General features: G+C 42.9%; 1 protein-coding gene across 2 annotated transcripts in view; it reads left to right on the forward strand.

The window, feature by feature from the left end:
• The window catches only part of dock1 (dedicator of cytokinesis 1), a 455,553-nt gene that overhangs the window by 258,615 nt on the left and 173,693 nt on the right, over nt 1-23,245 (forward strand). For both annotated transcript variants that reach the window (XR_013934788.1, XM_080454394.1), the window contains exons 28-29: nt 11,567-11,668; nt 17,188-17,282. Coding sequence is in view for 1 of the 2 variants with exons in the window: in XM_080454394.1 (XP_080310520.1) it covers nt 11,567-11,668; nt 17,188-17,282 (197 nt within the window). In the remaining variant the exon portion in view is untranslated. The remainder of the gene's footprint in view (nt 1-11,566; nt 11,669-17,187; nt 17,283-23,245) is intronic.

Consider the following 23,245-nt stretch of genomic DNA (forward strand, 5'->3'; position numbering starts at 1 on the left):
CCAAGGAAATGACGTTGATGCTTTACAAACGAGTGTTATGATTCGTCAAAAAAGATTGTTTCCGTGGGAAATACGTACGTCGGAAGTCCCGCCCCTATAGACACTCCCTGCTTTAGGTCGTGACCAGGCTTTTCTCTTCGCAGATGAGTAAGGCTGGGAACGAGGCTACTACTGGCAAGTAGGGTAACACTCTTGCTATGCATCCCATGTCTATAATGCATTTTGAGCATACTTATAATGCTTTAGAATTTGCATATAACACCAGGTGGTCCCCAGCAAAAGTTAATATAGCATCACAACACTCGATTCGCTCGAGAAAATACTTTTGCACTCGAACTACATCAAAGTGTTTGGGCATCCCTGCATCGACGCCTCTGTTGTTTATGCAGGGGAATCCCATTGAGACGAGATATTTATTAAAAACCCAGTTAACAAGTTTCCCCCGCTGCTGCTGCATGCCGCCACCGACAAACATTTGCTACTTGCTATTTAATGTTAAAATTATAGTTATTAAAGTTCTAATTATCATTAGTGTCGGAACACGCTTTGTGTGTTTGTCTAGATTTTATACGCTGACTCACAGAGGAGGTTCTTGCAAAACTCAAAGGGTGATTTATATCAGGAAAAAAAGCCGATCTACTAGCTCACAAGCTCAAGTTTTGACGAGAAATAAAATTGCACATCCCAGTTAACCCATTAAGACCTGAGGCCTACAAAATGTTGTCTAAATCCTAACAGTTTTTTGAAAAACCTATGTTTCTATATCAGTGGTTCTCAAACTTTTTCATTTCAAGGACCCCAAAATGATATGTATTTGGCCGCGGACCCCCATCTCAAAATATTTTGTTCCAGGGACCCCCAGAAGCAAATATTTGAGTAACAAATGTTCACTTAAAAAAAAATATATATATTCAAAGATCTGCACACATTTTCACGATTTTTCAAAAATAGCAGATCTACAAGCTTGTAGCGCGGCACCGAGTGCCGCGCTACAAGCTTGTAGATATGCTATTTTTGAAAAATCGTGAATGTGTGTGTGTGTGTGTGTGTGTGTGTGTGTGTGTGTGTGTGTGTGTGTGTGTGTGTGTGTGTGTGTGTGTGTGTGTGTGTGTGTGTGTGTGTGTGTGTGTGTGTGTGTGTGTGTCAGTGGATGGGGGGATTACGGAGCCTGATGACTTAGAGGGAAGCAGCTTTAGTGAACCCTGCAATTCTGCACCGTATGCTGCTGTATCTCTGGCCTGAGGGCAGGAGGTCAAGCGGTTCCGTAATGGGGGGGGGGGGGGATGGGTGAAGGTCCCTGGCTATGTGTTGAAGGGATCATCCCTGGTTATACTGGAGGAGGGATGGGTGATGACCCTGAATTATGGTCGCTGTCAGCAGAAACCTGCCATCTCCATTGTTCTACTTTTTATTAAATTTTTTATATATATACCATATTATGCTCTCCAGCACCCCCGCACGGAACCAAATGGACCCGTGGTTCTGTACCCTTGCGCTCGCGGACTAACAAAAATGTCCACAATGGCAGTAAATATTAGTTTATGAACGGAGCTAAATCAGTTTGTGTGCCTCAGTAAGGGTGTGTGTCAGTTTTTTTCGTGTTTTTTCTGGGTCGCTGGAGGCAGCGCTGTGTGTGTGTATGAGGAATCAAGTCAATATTTTTTTTGTTGGCAACGACCACACTGTTTTTTCACGCAACAGCGCCACACAGTGATACATACAGTGGGCGAACACAGTATTGTGGGTCGTCTTTAGATTTCATATTCTGAGAGGACATTGAGCCCTCATTGGCTAAAGGACCAGGCATAGAGTTAAAAGAGAGTTTAAAGACAGGACTAGCGATGTAGAGGAGTTAAAAGTCAGGACTAGCGAGTGTAGATATAGACCAGGTTTTGCAACCTGGTAAAAAACGCTTCTGACTAAACCTCCTAACTCCATTGGATCCTCAAACTGCAGGAGATAGTTTTTATTTTATTAGAATGACGAAGTCAGAATATAAATAATAGAATAAAGATACCTACATTACAGTATATCCACATTAATGCTCAAAAAACTCCTGACTCCACTTGAGCTGTATTTGGGTAAAGTGATGATAGTATACGTACACATTCAAGTATCTGACAATGTATAACGTCACCATACCATTTCATTTCCTGAAAAAGTTAATATGTTGGACATACAGTAGCACGTTTCTGCCCGACAGCAGAGATATGCTGGAGCAGGGGTCTTCAACAGGGGGGACGGGACCCCTAGGGGGTCCTCAGAGTTACCACAGGGGGACCGCCAAATCTTTGTGTGATGGGATTTTTTTTTTTTACATTAACCACTTGAACCCTAGCATCCCTTTTCTGAGGAGAACTTTATCCAAAAATAGCAGATCTACAAGCTGAGCTGGTAGATCGGCTATTTTTGGCAAAGAGATATAGGTTTAGAGGAAAAAAAGTTTAATCTGATTTTTTTACAATATAGTAGGGGGTCCCTGCTTCATCTCTCTCTCAGCTAAGGGGTCATTGGCCTGAAAAAACGTTGAAGACCCATGTGCTGGAGGGATAGTTTGTGTACCTGAATACTGTATTTGTTAATTTCAAGGACCCCCAAGTTTGGAACGCATTAGGGCGATGGACCCCCATAACAATTACAGTCCTGTAAGTTAGGTCCTTTTGGTTCCAAACTATCAATAATATACATAGGGAACCCCCTCAATGACTCCTGTCCTCCACTTTGACAACCACTATGAATGAATGATCTTCTCATTTGTCTGTCCATCGCCACTCTCTTGCGGTGACGTCCGGTCCACTCTTCTCCTGTTAAACCTTAATAGCCACACATCAGAAGGTCTTTATCCTTCTCCATGAGCGATTCTCACTCCATGTTTTCTGCTCGGTGAGCACATCAGCAAGGGAGAAGATGGGCCGGCAAGAATCCATCACCTCTTTATTTAATTTGCCGTAATGGAGCTCGCCTCCCATTATGAGGCCTGGTGGCCAGAAGCAGCAATTACATATGCTCGGGGGCGCTTAAGTATCACTCAGCTTGCTCTGGATGCAATATGTCAACGTGAAGGTTCACCTGCATTCGTTCACAACCGCTGACTTGTACGGGGGATCTGAACTAGGGTTCCAATCTTATCCACTTTATTTATAGAGCACATTTAAAACAACAGCGTTGAACCAAAGTGCTGTACACTCAGTAAAAAATATATACAAAAAAATACAGAGAGTAATACAATACAAAAAACAATACACAATAAACGGGGGTTGCAACTATACATTATTATTCTATCCTTCACCTTTTCGATTAATTGAAAAATCGGAAATAGCAGATCGGCAAGGTAGTACAGGGTCCCCACGGTCATGAAATTCCTGGAAATATTTTGAAATAAAAATGTAAAAAATCCAGTACTGGAAAAGGTTTGGAATTGATCAAAGGTCCTGGAATTTATCAAGGGTCCTGGAAAAATATTTGGCTATGCATTGTTTTTGGCTATTGATTTTTTTAATACAAAAAATGTTCATAAACATGTATAATATTACCGTACACAAAATATGTAACATAAGTAGTTTTTCGCCGAACGGGCTGTGTAACACCCCATCCGCACTGCCAGCGATGCGACGTGATGCGACGCGAAGCGAGCGGGCGATGAAATCTCATTAAAAACATGTTTTTGAATGAGACCGTCCTGACCTACCGCGAGCGACAACGAACCGTGCAACGACGTCGTCCACCCCTCCTATTTTCGCTCGCAGGGTCACTATGCCCTAATTTTGCACGAAATGTTGAATGAAATTGTACTATTTTATATTATATGCTTTATTTTTGCTACACTGCCTATCTTTGGGCATTGTACATAGGAGTAAGAGACACATTATTGCGCTGAATGATTGTTTTATAGGCCTGGAAATTGGGCTAAATATTCTGGAAAAGTTTTGGAAAAGTTTTGGAAATTCATTGCTAAAAATGTGTGGGGACCCTGGTAGTAGATAGGCTATTTTCACTATATATGTATTTGTTTTTTTGAGGATAATGACATGCCTACAATATTGATAGATTATTAATCAATTATTGTATTAATTGATCAATGATCGTTTTTTATATCAATGACTTTGATTTACTGTTTGATTTACTGTTACCCCCCCCATGCAGGCCACGGTCCGCACTTGGCTGAGCCATTGACAGTGACGCATGCTGTGCTTTATAGCTGGTTGGGAAGGAGCTTGATTGAATGTTTGGCAGACGGGCTTGAGGGCAGCAAACCTACTTTAACGCTGTGAGAGAAAGAGAGGAAACTCTTAACTCTCACAGCAATGGAAGTCATCCTCTCTGGCAAGTCCCACAGAGCAGCAGCATGCTTGTTGCCTGTGAAGTCGCCTCGGAAAAGAAGCTTGTCTTCCGGGGGTTCCGCATGCACTCTGCTTGCTGTAGAGATGGAAAGAAAATAACATGGCATACTCTACAAGCAGCAAGCAGACCTAGTAGCTGGCTGTGACAGACACTAATAACTGGGCCACTTGTGTTTAGTGCCCCCGCGCCCGCTCCCCCCCCCCCCACACACACGCTCCACTTATCAACGCCAGCACTCGCCTCTCATGCCACTCACGTATGCCCGGATCCGTCAAATTAGAGCCACAATGAAGAAGGATGGGGCTTGTCATCCCCCCTGTTGTAACCACACGCACACGCACACGCACACGCACACACACACGCACGCACACACGCACACACACACACAGTGTTCTACTCTGTTAAGCAGTGGTTCTCAAAGTGGGGTGCGGGGACCTTGAGAAGTTTCCGGGGGCCCCCCAGCAAAATGAGGTAATCTAGCATCAAAATCAGTTTAACCACTTTAACCCTATTTTATACTAAAAGCTATTTGAAAATAACCGATCTACAGTGCAATGCTTATGTGAGCTTATGGCATATTTTTTTAATACGGTAATAATAATAATTAATTTTGAACATTTTGAACATACATCTTCTCTTATGGGGGGGACTCTGGCATAAGCTCTTTTCAGATTGGTGGACCGTGGGCCAAATACACATACATTTGGGGGGTCCTTGACATGAGCGGCAGTGAATCAGGGGTAGAGTGGCCGGTAGAGGGGCCGGAAGTTCCCAGTTCGATACCGGGCTCCCCCAGAGTTAGTGTCGAAGTGTCCTTGAGCAAGACACTGAACCCCTAATTGCTCCCGATGAGCAGGTTGGTGCCTTGCATGGTTTCCTCCGCCATATCGGTGTATGAATGTGTGTGTGTGAATGGGTGAATGTAATGCACATTCTATGTAAAGTGCTTCGGATAAAAGTGCTATATAAATGCACCATTTACCATTTACATGGAAATGTTCAAGATGTAGTGCTGTAAAGACATTCCGAAACCAAAATGGAAACCATTTCCCCTTCATACTCTCTCCCTCTCCACCCTTGTTGCACATGCCTTTAACCGCGTGCTCCTTTCTCTCTCACGCCTGTAATCTATCTAGTATCAAGTAATTGTGTCCTTTGTTCGCCCATTAGCAAAATAAGAAATTACCATAATCATATCATTGACAGACACGTATCGCCCACACACACACACACACACACACACACACACACACACACACACACACACACACACACACACACACACACACACACACACACACACACACACACACACACACAACAGTACTTCCCTGCTGAAGTGCCCTCTAACCCATTCAGACCGGGTATGCATCTGTGTAATTTTAAGATTTATTTGGCTATTCAAAAATAGCAGATATACAAGCTCATAGCGCGGCATCGAGTGCCGCGCTACGAGCGTCGAGCTTGTAGATCTGCTTTTTTTTTATCGTGAAAATGTGTGCAAATCTTTCAATATATATATGTTTTTTAAAGCGAAATTCTTTTACTCAAACATTTGTTTTGCTTCTGGGGATTCTACAAATGTCTTCTAAATCCTAACAGTTTAAAATACTATAATATCAGTGGTTCTCAAACTTTTTTCATGTCAAGGACCACCCAAAATGATGTGTATTTGTCCGCGGACCCCCGCCCCCCCATTATAAAATATTTTGTTCAAGGGACCCCCACCAGAAGCAAATATTTGAGTTACAAATGTTCGCTTTAAAAAGTATATATTCAAAGATTTGCACACATTTTTTCTTTTTTTTTCAAAAATAGCAGATCGACAAGCTCATAGAGCGTCACTCGGTGCTGTGCTATGAGCTTGTATATCTGCTATTTTTTAATAGCCCAAAGAAATCTAAAAAATGACACCGGATGCGTTCCCGGATTGAATGTGCTAATTGGGATGCAGTTCTCTTTCAGCAGACGCACTACACTGCGGCGCTCAGGGCAGCACAGTAACCCCCGCCGCACGCGTTTTCCTCAACACATGAAAGGAAAGCCTGGCTTCTTCTTCTCAGAGTCTGAATCAGCTTTATTGTCACATCACACAGGTTTACAGGTGTAAAGAAAGTGGGTGGAATGACTTTCAGTTTTTTTTGTGCTCGCTCCGTCATTTTGTAGTTTTCGTGACAGGAGAGAGGATATTATACTAGATAGAGGTAGAGGAGCAAGAGAGAAAGGGGGAACAAATCTGGATAGAAACATGTCTAGATATACTGTAGATGGATAGATCCATAGATAGCAGGTGTGTACAGTGGTGGAAAGGAACTAAGTACTTGTAGTCAAGTACTGTGCTTAAGTACAACTTTGAGGTATGTTTTACTTTGCTTGAGTATTTCCAATTTTCAATACGCATACTTCAGCAGGTGTGTACTAGTACATGATATTTAGAACTTAAGCATCACATGCAGGAGGTGTGTGTACAGAAACATTCCGCCAAAACGTTGCAGCAGTTGCAGTGCTCTTAATGGAATAGTTCACCCCCAAAATGACTTTTTTTCCGGTAGGAGACACAAAGAGTCTCCTTTGTGTCTCCTACCGGAGCCGTTGCCTACCGGTCCACTGGTCGTCCGCTGGTCATCAAATTATTGGCTTAGGAATGCGACAAAAACTAAAAAATATCCATGAATTCAAGTCTCCATGGGGTGACTAATCGATTGGGTGAACTATCCCTTTAAAGTGCATTTAAGGGGTTGGCGAAAGGGCCTTTCTGTGTGGAGTTCATGCGTGCATGTTCTCCCCGTGTCCCATAGGGTAGGTACCCTCCCAAAAACATATAGTAATCCTGGTCTCTATACTGCGTCCCCCTGGTCAGCCGGGGCGCCTGATGGAGGGGAAGGGAACTGGTTGGAATAACGTGTTCCTTCCACGCGCTACGTCCTACCGGGAAAACTCCCCCCTGTCAGGTGGTCAGATGGCTTGTTAGCTCTCATGCATTGAAGGAGGCATGAGCTCGGCTCTGGGCTCTCCCTAGGCTGGCAGAGGGAGTTTAGCACCTAGTATTACTTAGACAATTGGCACTGGTTGAAAAAAATTGGGTTGCAAAATTGTGGGATAAAATTTTAAAGTAAAGAAATAAAGAAAGAAAATAAGTTTGTGCAACACAAGGACAGGTAAAACAAATCCACATAGTTCTCTGCACTGGAATGGAAAACGGAATGGACGCTACGCCCCCGAGCCTCATTCTCGTTTCTGCTGAGCAATACAGCGGGAGGAGGAGGAGGAGGAGGAGGAGGAGGAGGTGGTAGAAAGCGAGCGTCAGCCCTCCGCCGCTTAAGGTTTTGCAGATAAAGCGTTGCGACATGCAACATGAATAATTTACCGCTTTGCGTCGGTGATTGTGTCGCGCGGCGTCGTGCATGATTGAAGAGATATCCGCCATATTTATATTCCATTCAGCTAACGGTAGCGGCGCCGCTATACTGTGCGCTACTGGCCGTGCATACTAAGAGCTAACAGCAGCACCGAGGGGGGGAGAGTGCCTTGGACCTGGAGAGGTTCTTCCAGTGAAACAGAACCACTTAAACCCCATATACTTCTTTGACTGGTGTCCCCCAGGGATCTATACTTGGCGATCTCCTCTTTTTTTCCCTTCCCTCTACACCAAGTATCTTGGTCAAAAATAGCACATCGTACAAGGTCACAACGTGCGCGTTGCCGAATATTTGCCTATTATGACATGCCTAGAAAAGACACGCTATAGGGATTAAGGAGGCCATCCGTGCCCCCCCCCATCCTACCTAAAAGCCCCCCCCCCCATAGTGCCATACCACTTCAGCCCCCATGCCTCACCCTACCACCTCCACCCCCTACACCGCCTTCAAACCCCACCTCCCATACCCCATCCCTCACCCCATTCTTCGCATCGTGACGCGTTGTGAGCTTGTAGATCTGCTATTTTCAAAAGATTCCTATACATTTTGAAAAGTTGCATAATGAGTACTTTTACGTTTGGTACTTTAAGTACCTATTGATGCCAATATTTTATACTTTTAATCAAGTCAATTTTGAATATCGAACTTTTACTTGTAACAGAGTATTTTTTACATTGTGATTGTTCTCCACCACTGGTTCTAGGGATGAAGACAGACAGCATGTGCACACTTATCAGACCGGAGCCGATAATTTGTCTGTGCTCCCACGCCGTGATACCGTGAACCTCATCTCTTTATGCGCTGCGCGTGATGAGCAGCGTGAGGGTGAAATTGCGTGCGCAGAATCAAATAGCGATGCTAGAGGGAGACACTTGGATTGTTGTGACTTTATGATTGCTACAACAAGACGGTACATGTTTTTTATCTAGGCACTCAATCTCTTTGTTGTGTTTTTTTTCTCTCATAAGTGTCTTGACAGACTGGAGCATTATCAACACCCTCAATGGTTTGTGTCTCACTTTTTCGAGCAAGCACGCAGGCCACACACGCGTTCACGCACACACACACACACACGCATACGCACACGCACAGTCCTGGCATTTCTGGCCACATGCCTCAACATCGAGTCCGGGAACCACCAAGGGTCGAAAAAATGCACCTTTGGGTCTGTAACTCTGAGAGTGAGAGAGTTAAAATGAACACTGAGGATGTTACTGTCCCAGAGATAAAACAAAAAAACTAAAGGTATCAAATGGGGGTTCTTGGCCTAAAATGCCTCTCAAACTGGGGGTCCTTGAAATGCAAAAGTTTGAGAATCAACTGCACTAAATTATACTGGACCCCCAATCTCTTAAAGGGCCATTTCACCCCTGGAAGAAGTTTTCGGTCTTTTAATGAAGTTTAGGAGTCAAGAAACAAGATCCTGGGTTTTTTTTGTGAATAATCTGTGTTTTTAGATATCTAGTAATCTTCGCAAACGTCGTGACGTTATTTGCATCATGAGAGATTGGTCTCATTCCTTTCCGCACTACATGTCTCGGCGTGTCTCAGTCAGACCATCTCAAAAGACAGCCCCAATGGGGTGTCCGTAACACTTTGTTCAACCTTCTTTCCCCACTCGGCCACTCCCATTAGCTGCGGCCAGCGGCCCTTGCAGAGTGAGGCATTACTTTACCTGAGTTATCTTCTGATAGTTGTACTTGAATGTTGACATGAAATAATAATCCTGTGTAGTGTTTCATAAGCGCAAGCTTGAAAAAAAAATACAGCGTGGAGTAGCAGCGCTGGTAAACAAACACCGTCACGAAAGGCTAGGATCATAATACCAAGGATGTGACAGTGATGTCAATACTATGCGACACGGAAGTGAAACTGCATGAAGATACTAAGGATGTCCCAGTGATATGACATCACTAACGAATCCTTGGACATATATGTAACTAGATGAACGTTTGCGAGGACAGCCAGTGTTGCCAGATATTGTGAGAGAAATAAGCAGCCAGGTCTATGAAAACAAGCCCAAAAGAAAAATAACTATGCCAAGAGCACTTTACCTAGACATGGGATATTATATATTTGAAAATTGCTGATCTACAAGCTCACAACGCTTCGCAACCCATTGTGAGCTTGTAGATCTGCTATTTACAAAAAAATCTTGAGGGGGAAAAAGTCCAAAATGTGGATTTTTTTTTTTTTTTGCAAAATATTTTTATTTGCTTTTCAAAATGTGGAATATTTTTGACACATATTTGTTAGGGGCTCCCTGCCACAAATTATAATTTCAGATGGGGGTCTGTGGAAAAATACATGAACATGTTTGAGAACCACTGGTTTAAACAGCAATCAAAACATTTGGAAACAAGCCCAAATATCAACTACATTTTAGAAAGAAGCCGCTTATAATAAGCAGACATGGCGACACTGGCATGCTGTTTGGATGTTATTGTTGGAGATCACACCCACATGGAACCTTCCCTGCCACAAGGCACCAAAGCATTATGGTCATTGTAGTAATGCAGCAGTCCAGTCAAACCCTAGTCAAACACACAGATTTCATTATTTTTCTGGCCATAGGGTGCAAATTTTAAATTGTGCTACTGTTATCTACTACAAATACTATTACCATTGAGTGATTGCAGTTTCTTCCAGGGGTGAAATGCTCCTTTAATGTCTGTTAATTTATTCCACTTGTACACTCCCAGAGTTTAATTAATTCGGATCCCCGGTGGTCCTTGGAACCCGATGTTGAGAACCAGTGGGGGCCACACAACACACCACCCACCTCTCCCCCCCCATACTCGACCCGCCAATCCAGTTTCGCCGCGTCTTATCTGCTCGGTGCAGGGCGCCCACAGCTCGCCAGGGTCCTAGATATAGAGAAGCTGCAAATTGAAGGCAGCGGACGAGGGACCTGCTGGCACACGTTGTAATCAGCGCAGACGAGCTGACGGGTGGGTGGGGGGGAGCATTAGGTTAATGGCATCAGTCACTTAGGCACCGGTATAGTCTCCGCTGATTCCATATAACCCCCCGGGAGTGACAGCCAGACAGGCTCGCTTTCCCTCGCTTATAGTATACCCCGTCTTCTGATCTCTAATCAGTCTGCCATGTTCACCATCCGTCTAAATCAAGGGTTCCCAAACTTTTCAGGCCTCGACCCCCGCAAAATAATCATATTTGAACTGGGGACCCCCCAAAAATAATCATATTTGAACTGGTGACCCCCCAAAAATAATCATATTTGAACTGGTGACCCCCCAAAAATAATCATATTTGAACTGGGGACCCCCCAAAAATAATCATATTTGAACTGGTGACCCCCCAAAAATAATCATATTTGAACTGGGGACCCCCCAAAAATAATCATATTTGAACTAGGGACCCCCCCAAAATAATCATATTTGAACCACCCTGGCAAGCACTTGGAATGTAGGTGTAAAAAAGACCAGAAGGCTCGACTGGTTATCTAAACCTGAGCCAAGACCCGCTGCAATGGTGTCCAAGCAGGACAATGTTCAACCCAAGTGGTTCACAAGGTGAAGTAGTACTAGAGGGTGAAAGAGAACCAGTGGGAAGGGGCTCTGTAGTCGCCAGAGTATCTGGGTTCTAAGGCCAGATACCCTGGCTAGTACATGGTAAGCTCTCTGGGAGAGGTTTGAGGATCGTCTCTGGGGGTCATCGGCTATTTTCACATTTGTAGAATTGTATCGCAGGTTTTAATGGGTGCCAACATGTTGAGCCTGATGTGTTGATTGTGTGTAAATTGAACTAATTCCCATATGCCATTGTTTCTTTTGTCTCTGCAGGGCAGCTTCGTGGCCAGCATGACTGCAACCCTGAGGCAGATGGAGGACTACCATTACGGCCATCTGATCGGCACCTTCGGCAAGATGAGGACCGACGTGGTGGTGAGTAGAGTTCACCCAACCCCCCATTATACCGTCCAGCGCGAGTGATAGCAATAACATTTTGTCATTTGCGTGTAAATTGAATCTTAATTGGGTTGATCCATAATTGTCATGTTCTCTGTCGGAACAACCGGGGGTGATATCCATGTATTGGACCATATATCGTAGCTTGATATTGAGTTTCTGTTGGAGAGAACAGGGTAATTTCCTATGTGCTGTTGATGGTGCGTCCTCATAAAGGGAAAGCAGACCAGATTACCTCTGTGGCCAGTGGTGAAAAGTAACTAAGTACATGTACTCAAGTAATGTCAAAATGTTGAGGTACTTTACTGGAGTATTTCCAATTTTCTCTACTTTTACTTCTACTCCACTACATCTCAGAGACATATATTGTACTTTTTACTCCACTGCAATTATTTGAAAACTGATTATTATTACAAAACATGCATTAACCACTTCAGCCTTATTTAAACTTTGGCTATTTGAAAATAGCCGGTCTGCAAGCTCACAACGTGGTGCGATGCGACAGGTTGTTAGCTTGTAGATCTGCTATTTTCAAAAGATTTTCTATACATTTTAGACATATGATAACTAATATGTTATTCTGCATAATGAGTACTTTTACTTTTGTATATTTTTGATGCCAATACTTTTGTACTTTTGAATGTTTCTCCACTGCAGTATTGATACTTTTTAGTATCTAGTACTTGTAGTACTTTTTCCACCACTGCCTGCGGCCAACACGTTGTGTGGGAGGGAAGGGATACAACACTATCTGATTGATGTTATTGTATTTCAGTCTGAATAATTCTGCCCCTCAGTGCCGGCTTTCTCCACGATCCGCTCACGCGTTATTAGCATAAATGTTGCTCGCCCCGGACTGGTGGGGAAATCCCTCTGTTTGTGTCTAAACCCAGCTAAATGACTCTGTTATAGCCCTAGTTGGCTGCACTTGAGTATGATTGCTGGTTACAGTGATTTGCATGCAGTGCTTCCCAAATGCTGTGCTGAGAGACCAGGTGTGCTTTGGGGAGTTTTGTGACAACAATACATTTTTATTATTATTATTGCAATTCATGCAACTGTAGAAAAAGTTAAGAATTATTATTATTATTTCCATGAAAGTTTTGTTTGGGAATTATTTCTGAATTATTTTTTCAAATAATAATAATTGAAAACAAAATGTAGGAAACCAAAAATAAAGGGAAATTTACTAGTGACCCATAAAAAGGTCCCGACCCAGCGTTTGGGAACCCAGTGCCTTATCTGGTCTGAAAGCAGCAGCATTTCAAGAGTTTTCAGGGAGAAGGACTAAAGTTTGAGAGAGAGATATGTTCCTCAGCCCAGCATGCCATCTTATTAGAGCAGTATATATATATACGGATGTTCCTTAGCCCCATGCCATCTTATTAACCCATTTAGACCGGGAAAGAATCTGTGTCATTTTTAGATTTATTTGGCTATTTAAAAATAGCAGATATACAAGCTCATGGCGCGGCACCGAGTGCCGTGCTACAAGCTTGTAGATCAGCTATGTTTTGAAAAAGAAATTAACATTTGTGCAAATATTTAAAATAATAATAATAATAATATATATATATATATATATATATATATATATATATATATATATATATATATATATATATACTTTTTTTAAGTGAACATTTGGAACTCCAATTTTTGCTTCTGGGGGTATTTTACAAATATCTTCTAAATCCTAACAGTTTTCTGAAAAACTTATGTTGCTATAATAATATTATAGCACGTATGCAACGTATGTTTCTATATCATTGGTTCTCAAACTTTTTCACGTCAAGGACCCCCAAAATGTATTTTTATCCGCGGACCCCCATCTCAAAATTGGGTTAAAGATGTTCGCTTGAAAAAAAGTATATATTCAAAGATTTGCATCATTGTTTACGAAAAAAAAAAAAATGCTGATCTACAAGCTTGCTATGAGCTTGTAGATCTGCTATTTTTTAAATAGCCAAAAAAATAATGACTTTCCCGGTCAGAATGGGTTAAGCAGTATATATACGGGGCCTGTCTCTGGGAGCATGCCTGGTTGCCTTAGTAGGGCAGGCAATCACTGTGATGAAGACCAGCCTTTTTCACAGATTTATTGTCGCTGAAAGTTGGCATGGGCCGAAGAAGAGAGATTTTTTCTCTTTTTTTCTGAGCTGGCTGGAGCCCAGAGAACTTTCCCTTGGTCTTGCAGTTTTTTTTTCTCCACCAAACAGCCCTGTCTGTCACTGAGGGGGAAAGTCAAACGGTTCCATGGCAGCAGTGTATGTAGGCCACATTTTCATCATGTCAGGTATTAGGATCGCACTCATATTTGGCTGTGGCTTAGTGGGTCAGAGAGGCCATCTGGTATGATCAGAAGGTCACGTCCGGTTCACTTCCCAGCCCCGCCCCGGTAATAGGGATGGGACGATAATCGCAAAAAAAAAAGAAAAAGCGATGCAAACAGCAGAGGGCACAATAGAGATAATAACCAAAAACAGAAGAAAATACAGCATCTTTGTAAGAGAATTGATAAAAAAAAAAAAAAAAAAATTCATTTATTTGCTATACTGTATTGAAAAGAGGATAAGCAAAAACACAGTATTGTAAAAAAGAAAAAAAGCGAAGAAAATACTGCATTTTTGTATGAGAAATACATTTAAAAAAAAAAATTCAGTCATTATTTTGTTCTGGAAAATATTTTTGTGTTTAAACAAATTAGAAAAATCGTATTGTGAACCTAGTACCGTGATTCGAATCGTATCGTGAGTTCAGTGAGTCATTACATGCCTAAAAAATACTGACAATAATCGTATCGTTGAGATAAAAATGTATCGTCATACACTATAGGATGAATTAGCTTTTGTTGAGCTGCAAACTCAGTACCACTTAAAGGTATAGTTCACCCCCAAAATCACTTTTATTCTATTGATTACTCACCCCATGGAGCCTTGAATTCATGGAGATTTCCTACTGGAGACTCTGGTCATCAAATTATCGGCTCAGGGAAGCGACAAAAAACAAAACATCTGAATCATGAATTCAAGGCTTCATGGGGTGTCATTGATAGAAAATAAGTAATTTATGGGGTGAAATATCCCTTTAAACTCTCTATGCTTGATAAAGCGGACCTGTAAAGAGTGCATTCGGTACACTCTCATTTCACTCTACACAAATTGATTTGCCAAAAAATTGCAGATCTACAAGCTGACAACTGAAGTACCGTAAACCCTTCTTGAATTTAAAGTGTAGGTAAAAAAAAGGAGTGAGACAGGGGAGTGAGACCAGAGCAGGTGGAAGAGGGCATGAATGAAAGGCTATTACATACGTGAGGTGTTTGTTGAACATTATGCGATTGTTCAGTCTGCGCTGTAAAATAGCGAGTGACTCTGCAATCTTCCTGACTGAAGTGGGAAGGTCATTCCACCGGTGCAGATCGCAGTGCAGGCTGTGGCTGCAATAATAGCCAGGCCACAGCTAGGGGGGAAAAAAATAACTTTTTGTTCAGTGGTTTTGAACTTATACTGCCTTGCGCTGCCTGTTAGCTCACTGGTCACCTCTCACACGGCTCTATTCCATTGGTTCTCAAACGTTTTCATGTCAAGGACCCCCAAGTTGACACTTATTAGCCGGCGGACCCCCATTTGAAAAGATATGCCAGGGACCCCAATAAGAGAAGATTTTTTTACGGCTCTAGCAGTGATTCTCAACCATTTAAATTTCAAGGACCCTCAGTTTGATATGCATTAGGATACGGACCCCTATTTAATGCCATTTATATCTCTGGGACCCCCATTTATATCGTAAAATAAATGTTAATTTAACTCTGAGAGTGTACAAATGGAACCTAACGGGTCCATTTGGTTCCATTTGTACACTCTCAGTGTTACAGACCCATTAGGGTCCATTTGGTTCCTAACTATCTATCATTTAGCTGGGGACCCCCTGGAACTCCCTCAAGGACCCCTGGGGGTCCCGGACCCCACTTTCAGAACCAATGTTCTATCCGGCCAAGAAGGATAACACAGAACCTTCCACAAACAAAAACTTTCCAGAACCACTGAAAGTTATATGATGTTTTTTTCTTCTTCTTTGTTTACCATTATAACCACACAACCATAAACTACAGATGTACCGATACCATTTTTTCCGATACCCATAACTTGCGTAGCGGTCGATAGTGAGTACCGGTCCGATAACGGTCTGTAATTAAAGAGAAATCTAGGACACTGGTTCTCAAAGTGGGGTCCAGGGACTCTCAGGGTTCCTTGGGGGGTTTCCAAAGGGTCCGCTTGCAGGTCTGTAACTCTGAGAGTGTACAAATTGAACCAAATGGGGTCCATTTGGTTCAATTTGCTATTTTTGAGAACCACTGTTCTAAACCAATGTTCTGAATCCTAAGAGTTTTCTGAAAAACTTATGTTGCTCTATATATATAGCTAAAATCTAAAATGACACAGATGCTTTCCCGGTTTTAATGGGTTTTAAAGTGGTTAAACTGATTTTGTAGGCATACTGTATTAACTCGCATTGCTGGGGAACCCCCTCAAGGACCCCCCCTCCCCTCCCCCGCCGGGACCCCACTTCTTTGAGAACCAAAACCGTGTTATTACAGGTAATGACGGGGGGGGATAGGAAGACACGCATATGGGAAGTTACGTCCCCGCATAGCGATATCTAAGGCATATCGCATACATTTTGTTTCCCTGCGTAGCACTAAGCCGGCTTGTAATCTCACGGCGGAGCTATACCATGGGGGAGCATTGAGCGTTGGATTACAAAAGGCACGGGGAGGGGGGGGGAAATGTACCTGGAGTCACCTTGACCATAACCCATTAAAACCGGGAAAAAGCTATCTGTGTCGTTTTAGATTTCTTTTTTAGGGTTGGCTATTCAAAAAAATAGCAGATCTACAAGCTCATAGCGCGGCACCGAGTGCCGCGCTATGAGCTTGTAGATCTGCTTTTTTTCTTTTTTATCGTTAAAATGTGTGCATATCTTTGAATATACAATTTTTTTAACGCAATTCTTTTAAACTCAAATCTTTGCTTCCGGGGGTACCCGGGAAGAAAATATTTTCAGATCGGGTACCACGGCCAAATTTAATACATTCTGGGGGTCCTTGACCTGAAATTATATATATTTTGTACTTTGTACATCTTCTATTTTTTTATTAAAAAAAATACCTTGAAATTGTGAGAACTTAACTGATTTAGAAGGCATTTATGGCCCCAGGTCTTAATGGGTTAAAAACTAATCTAAAAGCTGTTTCTGCCTGCAAGCCACAAACCCCTCACAGTTCATTTCAGATTGCTCTTATCTGGCGGCGGGGAAGAATAACAGTTTTCATTTTGAATGCTCACCCCCTCTCTCTCTCTCTCTCTCCCCCCCCTCTCTCTCCCCCTCTCTCTCTCTCTCTCTCTCTATCTCTCTCTCTCTCTCTCTCTCTCTCTCTCTCTCTCTCTCTCTCTCTCTCTCTCTGCTCTCGTTCTCTTTTTTCTTTTTCTCAGGATTTCCTAATGGAAACATTTATCATGTTTAAAGATCTCATCGGGAAAAATGTCTACCCTACAGACTGGGTCATAATGAACATGATGCAAAATAAGTAAGTACCCCCAACCCACCGCCGGACTGGACTTCCCTCCTTACACACACGCACACGCGCACACACACACACACACACACACACACACACACACACACACACACACACACACACACACACACACACACACACACACACACACACACACACACACACACAGTGGTGGAAGATGCGCTCAGATATTCTGTTTCAATTAAAAGTCCTGTGTTCAAATGTTTACTTGAGTAAAAGTACTAAGTATTAGTAGCAAAATGTACTTAAAGTACCAAAAGTAGAAGTACACTTTTTTTATTGATTAGATAAGTATGAAGTATCGAAACATGGAAATACTCAAGTAAAGTACAAGTACCTCAAAGTTGTACTGAAGTACGGTACTTGGGTAAATGCACTTAGTTACTTTCCACCACTGCACACACACACACACACACACACACACACACACACACACACACACACCCCACACACACACACACACATCACACCACACACACGCATGTACAAAGTCGTGTGCGTGCACACACAGAGAGGGTACAGCTACCCGCTTTGATCTCCCTTCCACTGTTGTTGCTAAGGAACGAACGGGGCAATCAGAAGTGGGTGAGGACGTTCTCCATGCAAATATCGGCACAAGGCCTCGTCGGCAACGGCAACGGCAATCAGAGAGAAAACAGCCAGCACAGCCGCAAACAATACCATGAATTATAGATGCGCGGGTAGTACACACTGCCTCCTAATCTCCAAACTTAGTCTCAGCGCCTCTTCACTTTATTGCTTGCTGAGCTGTTGTGGTCTTGTGTTTTATTAACGCATTAAGACCGGGGGAATGCAATGTGTCATTTATTTGGCTATTCAAAAATAGCAGATATACAAGCTAAGCTAAGCTGATCTACAAGCTCATAGCGCGGCACCGAGTGCCGTGCTATGAGCTTGTAGATCTGCTATTTTTTTGAAAAATCTTGAATGTTTGTGCATATATATATATTTTTTTTTTAAAGGGAACATTTGTAACTCATATCTTTGCTTCATGGGGGTCCCTGGACTTAATCATTTTGAGATGGGGGGGTCCCCGGCCAAATACATATAATTTTGGGGGTCCTTGAGATGAAAAGGTTTGAAAACCACTGATATAGAAACATACGTTTTATTTTCAAAAAACTGTTAGGATTTAGAAGACATTTGTAGAATCCCCCCAGAAGCAAAGATTTGAGTTACAAATGTTTGCTTTAAGATATATATTCAAAGATTTGCACACATTTTCACGATTCTTCAAAAAATAGCTGATCTACAAGCTCATAAGATCTGCTATTTTTGAATAGCCCAAAGAAATCAAAAAAATTACACAGATTATTTCCCGGTCTTAACACATCCACCGCCAGAGGTTAATCTCATAATGTACTCACCAGTGCCAAGGTGTTTTTGTTGTTTTTTTGTTTTTTTCATGTCGCCATAGATCTTGTTAAAATCCTTAAGATTGAGCCGTGAACGGTCTGTTTACATCCGCGAGATCTCCCTGTATCTCCCAGTGAAGACCGCATGTCAAACGGACTTCCATGACTGTAGTTAGAGCGGATTACGTTAAACAGTGAAATGCGAGGAGAAAAAACTACAGGAAGAGAATTGAGTTTCAGTTTCGTCTGTAGAATGGGAGCGGGCGTGATCGTCGAAACCGGATCCCAAATAATTCTATTTCCTGTCATCAAACCGGAAACGGAAGTGGATCAAAAAAATTCCGAAAGTGCACCCGGACCGCGCATGCGCGAAAAGACCGCAGCCCGTAGGACTACGGGCTCGGCGCTTAACCGTTGGATTTAACGGCCCGTAGAACTACGGGCCCGGCGGTAAAGGTGTTAATGGGTTAATGCCTCATCGCCTTGCCTGACTGTGTTCTCTATCCCAAGCACGAAAAGAGATGGAAAGTGCTGTGCAATGTAATGTAGGGCTGTGGTGAAAAGCTACTGACCGCCTTTTTAGATTTGTTTCGTGTCAATGTCAGACAAAGTATAAGACGGCATTTGGAAAAGGCATTTGCAAGACTTTCCTTGTTTGAGAGAGAGGGATTTGAGGGAACTGACACACAATTAACCCATTCCATCCTGGGAACGCATCTACGAAATGTCTTCTAAATCCTAACAGGTTTTATGAATAAATATCGCTAAATATCAGAGGTGCTCAAATTGTTTTCATGTCAAGAACCAACCAAAATGATATGTATTTGGCCGCCGACCCCCATCTGAAAATATTTTGTTCCAGGGACCCCCAAAAGCAAAGATTTGAGTTACAAAGGTTCGCTTAAAAGATATATATATATTAAAAGATTTGCACGAATTTTCACAATAAAAAAAAGTGCAGATCTACAAGCTCATAGTGCGGCACCGAGTGCGAAGCTATGAGCTTATATATCTGCTATTTTTGAATAGCCAAAGAAATCTAAAATGACACAGATGCGTTCCCGGTCTTGATGGTTTAATGTGCTGCTTGTTTTGATACTAATTAGATGATGTGGCGGCCAGCCACACTTGATATGATGCATATACTGTATGTTGAACCAATCCAACAGAAGTAAACGTAAATATTGCGACAGCTGTCACACTGCAGCTCACCTCGACACATCAAAGGCATTGTGCAATCCCACATTAGAATGAAGCGTGTGTGTGTGCACGACTGTTTATTGTGTAAAATCAAAATAACTGTGGCGACGGTCAAACAGAATGAGCCCAACTGCTAGTTGGGGGAAAAAAAGGTATAATTGTTGAATGAATAACCAATATACAGTATAAGGGCCGGGCTCAACTTTGCGCTCAACTGCTATTTTTTAATATAGTTTTTTTAGAAAAATATTGAAAGTGTGAGAACTACTCGTTCATGTACATATATTTTATCATTAAAATCTCAGTGTTTTGCCGATCATTTGGGCGAGGCCCCCGGCCCGTATGTTGAAAACCACTGATTTTGCAGCAGGTACACGGCTGCATGGCGGCCCACACACTCACCCACCCACCCACCCTTATTTGGCTGTGAAAGCCCTTTTGAATACCTCCCCTCCCCTCCCCTCCCCTCCTCTCTCGTCCCGGGTCCATTCCAAACATCATAACCAGCAGGCATATTATTTGGCTAGAGATTGCTATTGCCTGCTCGTTCCGTTCCTTTCTTGCTCGCCGCGCGCCTGCTGTCATCAGCCCAGCTCATGATTGCTACACGGCCGATACCTATTGGAAATTCACACAATCCTCCTGTAAACATCGTCAGGGCCGCCACCTGGGTCAGAATGCAGACGACGGCGGCGGGCTGGCGGCTCTGCCCCCCACCCACCACCCCACCCCGTGCCCCCGGAGGTGTGGAAATCACATCCGTTCTGCGGTAGAACTGGAGCCTCGGTGTTAATGCGTGTCACGAAATGAAAATAGCCTGGGTGGCCTAACACAGGCCACTCAGGACCACACATGGGCAAAACTTAGGAACTTGCAGATGTGTGTGCGCGCACACATGGACACGCACACACATGGACACGCACACACATGGACACGCACACACACACACGGACGGACGGACGGACGGACAAACACACACACGGACACACGGACGGACAAACACACACACGGACACACGGACCTACACACAGACACACGGACACACACGGACATACACGGACACACGGACACACACACGGACACACACACACACACGGACACACACACACACCGGCACATGGACACACACGGACACACGGACGGACACACACACAGACACACAGACACACGGACAGACACACACACACACGGACACACACACGGACACACACACACACACATTCACACACACACACACACGGAGACACACACACACACGGACACACGGATGGACACACACACACACACACACACACACACACACACACACACACGCACACACACAGACCTTAGTAGTTTACCTTAGTAACGGCCGATCTACACCAGACTTTTCAAAGCGTGCGTATGCGTGGCGCATAGAGTGCGTTGGTTTAGATCCAATTGATATCATTGATAGCGGCTACACCAGGCTCGCGGATACGCGAGTCCCGCATACGCAGGCTTTAAAATAGGACTGGATCTAAAAGTGCGTGTGTGTGTGTGTGCGTATATGCGCGTGTGTGCGAAAAAAGTCTGGTGTGTTTCCACAGTAAACTGGACCTGAGTTGGCTCTGTACTTTTTTCCATCATGCCATCTTATAAATGGGCATTAGTGAGGACCAAATAACATGAAGATAAGGTTGAAAATGGGTGACATAATATTATGATGCTTTAACACCATAGCCGTGCAGCCACTGAGTAAACAGCAGTTTGTGTGAACGGCATTCCTGCAGCTTCATGCACTGCAACCTTGGATTGTGCTTTGTACTTTGGCTAATGTTTTTTTTTTCTTTCTTTTTTCTGTAGAAGTTCAAGTGTACTGTTAGTTTGTTTGTGTTATTAGCATTTTGCCGCACAGTTGCAGACGTGGTAGACCAACATGTCATCTCCCGTGGCTCTGTTGTCCCCATTTCAGCTTTTTCTGTCCTCTGGCCCATCCTTTTGTTTGTGACAGAGAGAGAGATTAATTCCACGTGCCACTCAGTGCATTCTGCCACTCGCCCAAGTTAAATCGTTGTTTTAACCCATTAAGACCGGGAACGCATCTATGTAATTATTTTGATTTCTTTGGCTATTAAAACATTGCAGATCTACAAGCTCATAGCACGGCACCGAGTGCAACATTTTTAACTCCGATCTGTACTTCTGGGGGTCCCTGGAACAACATATTTTGAGATGGATGTCCGCGGCCAAATACATATCATTTTGGGGGTCCTCTACATGAAAAAAGATTGAGGACCTCTGATATTATAGCAACATATATATATATATATATATATATATATATATATATATTTTTTTTTTTATATATATGTTAGGATTTAGAAGACATTTAGAATCCCCAGAAGCAAAGATTTGAGTTAAAAATGTTTGCTTCAAAAATATATATTCAAAGATTTGTACACATTTTCACGATTTCCCCCCCAAAAAATCTGATCTACAAGTGCCGCGCTATGAGCTTGTAGATTTTTGAATAGCCAAAGAAATCTAAAAAATGACACAGATGCGTTCCCGGTCTTAATGGGTTAACTCTGTGGTAAAGAAACTTTAAAAACTAAACAAAGCCTGTCAGCGCCGCAGCGACTCATCCTCGGCATGGTCTTCGTATACTCCAGAGTGCCTGGATGTCGCCCGTCCTCTCTCTCTCCGGCGGGGCTACCTGACAGATTAGCTCCAGGCAGCGCGTCCCATTTGTCGCCGTCCAAAGCGTTTGATGGGTTGTTCTCCCGCTCCCCGTATCCTGTAGCCAAGGTGACACGGCCATTCATCCTGCCCCATGCACTGAACGCTTCAACGCAGCTGTTTTCTCCTGTTTTATGGAACGTCCCTGGCATTAACCCTTTAAGACCTGAGGCTGCTACAAGCTTGTAGATCTGCTATATATTTTTTTAATTGTTAAAGCGAACATTTTTAACTCAAATCTTTGCTTACTGGGGATTCTACAAATGTCTTTTAAATCCTAACAGTTTTCTGGAAAAAAAATGATGTTGCTACATATATCAGTGGTGCTCAAACCTTTTCATCTCAAGGACCCCCAAAATTGATTTGTATTTGGGCCTTCGACCCCCATTTCAAAATATTTTGTTCCAGGGACCCCCAGAAGCAAAGATTTGAGTTAAAATGTTTGCTTTAATTTTTTTTTATATATTCAAAGATTTGCCCAGATTTTCATGATTTTCCCAAAAATAACAGATCTACAAGCTCATAGCGCGGCACAGAGTGCCGCGCTATGAGCTTGTAGATCTGCTATTTTTGAAAAATCGTGAAAATATTTTTAAAGGGAACAGTAACTCAATTATTTTCTTCTGGGGGGTCCCTGGAACAAAATATTTTGTGATGGGGGTCCGCTGACAAATA

This window comes from Gymnoscopelus braueri, assembly GCF_963280865.1.
Source record: "Gymnoscopelus braueri genome assembly, chromosome: 17".
NCBI classification, from domain to species: Eukaryota; Metazoa; Chordata; class Actinopteri; order Myctophiformes; family Myctophidae; genus Gymnoscopelus; species Gymnoscopelus braueri.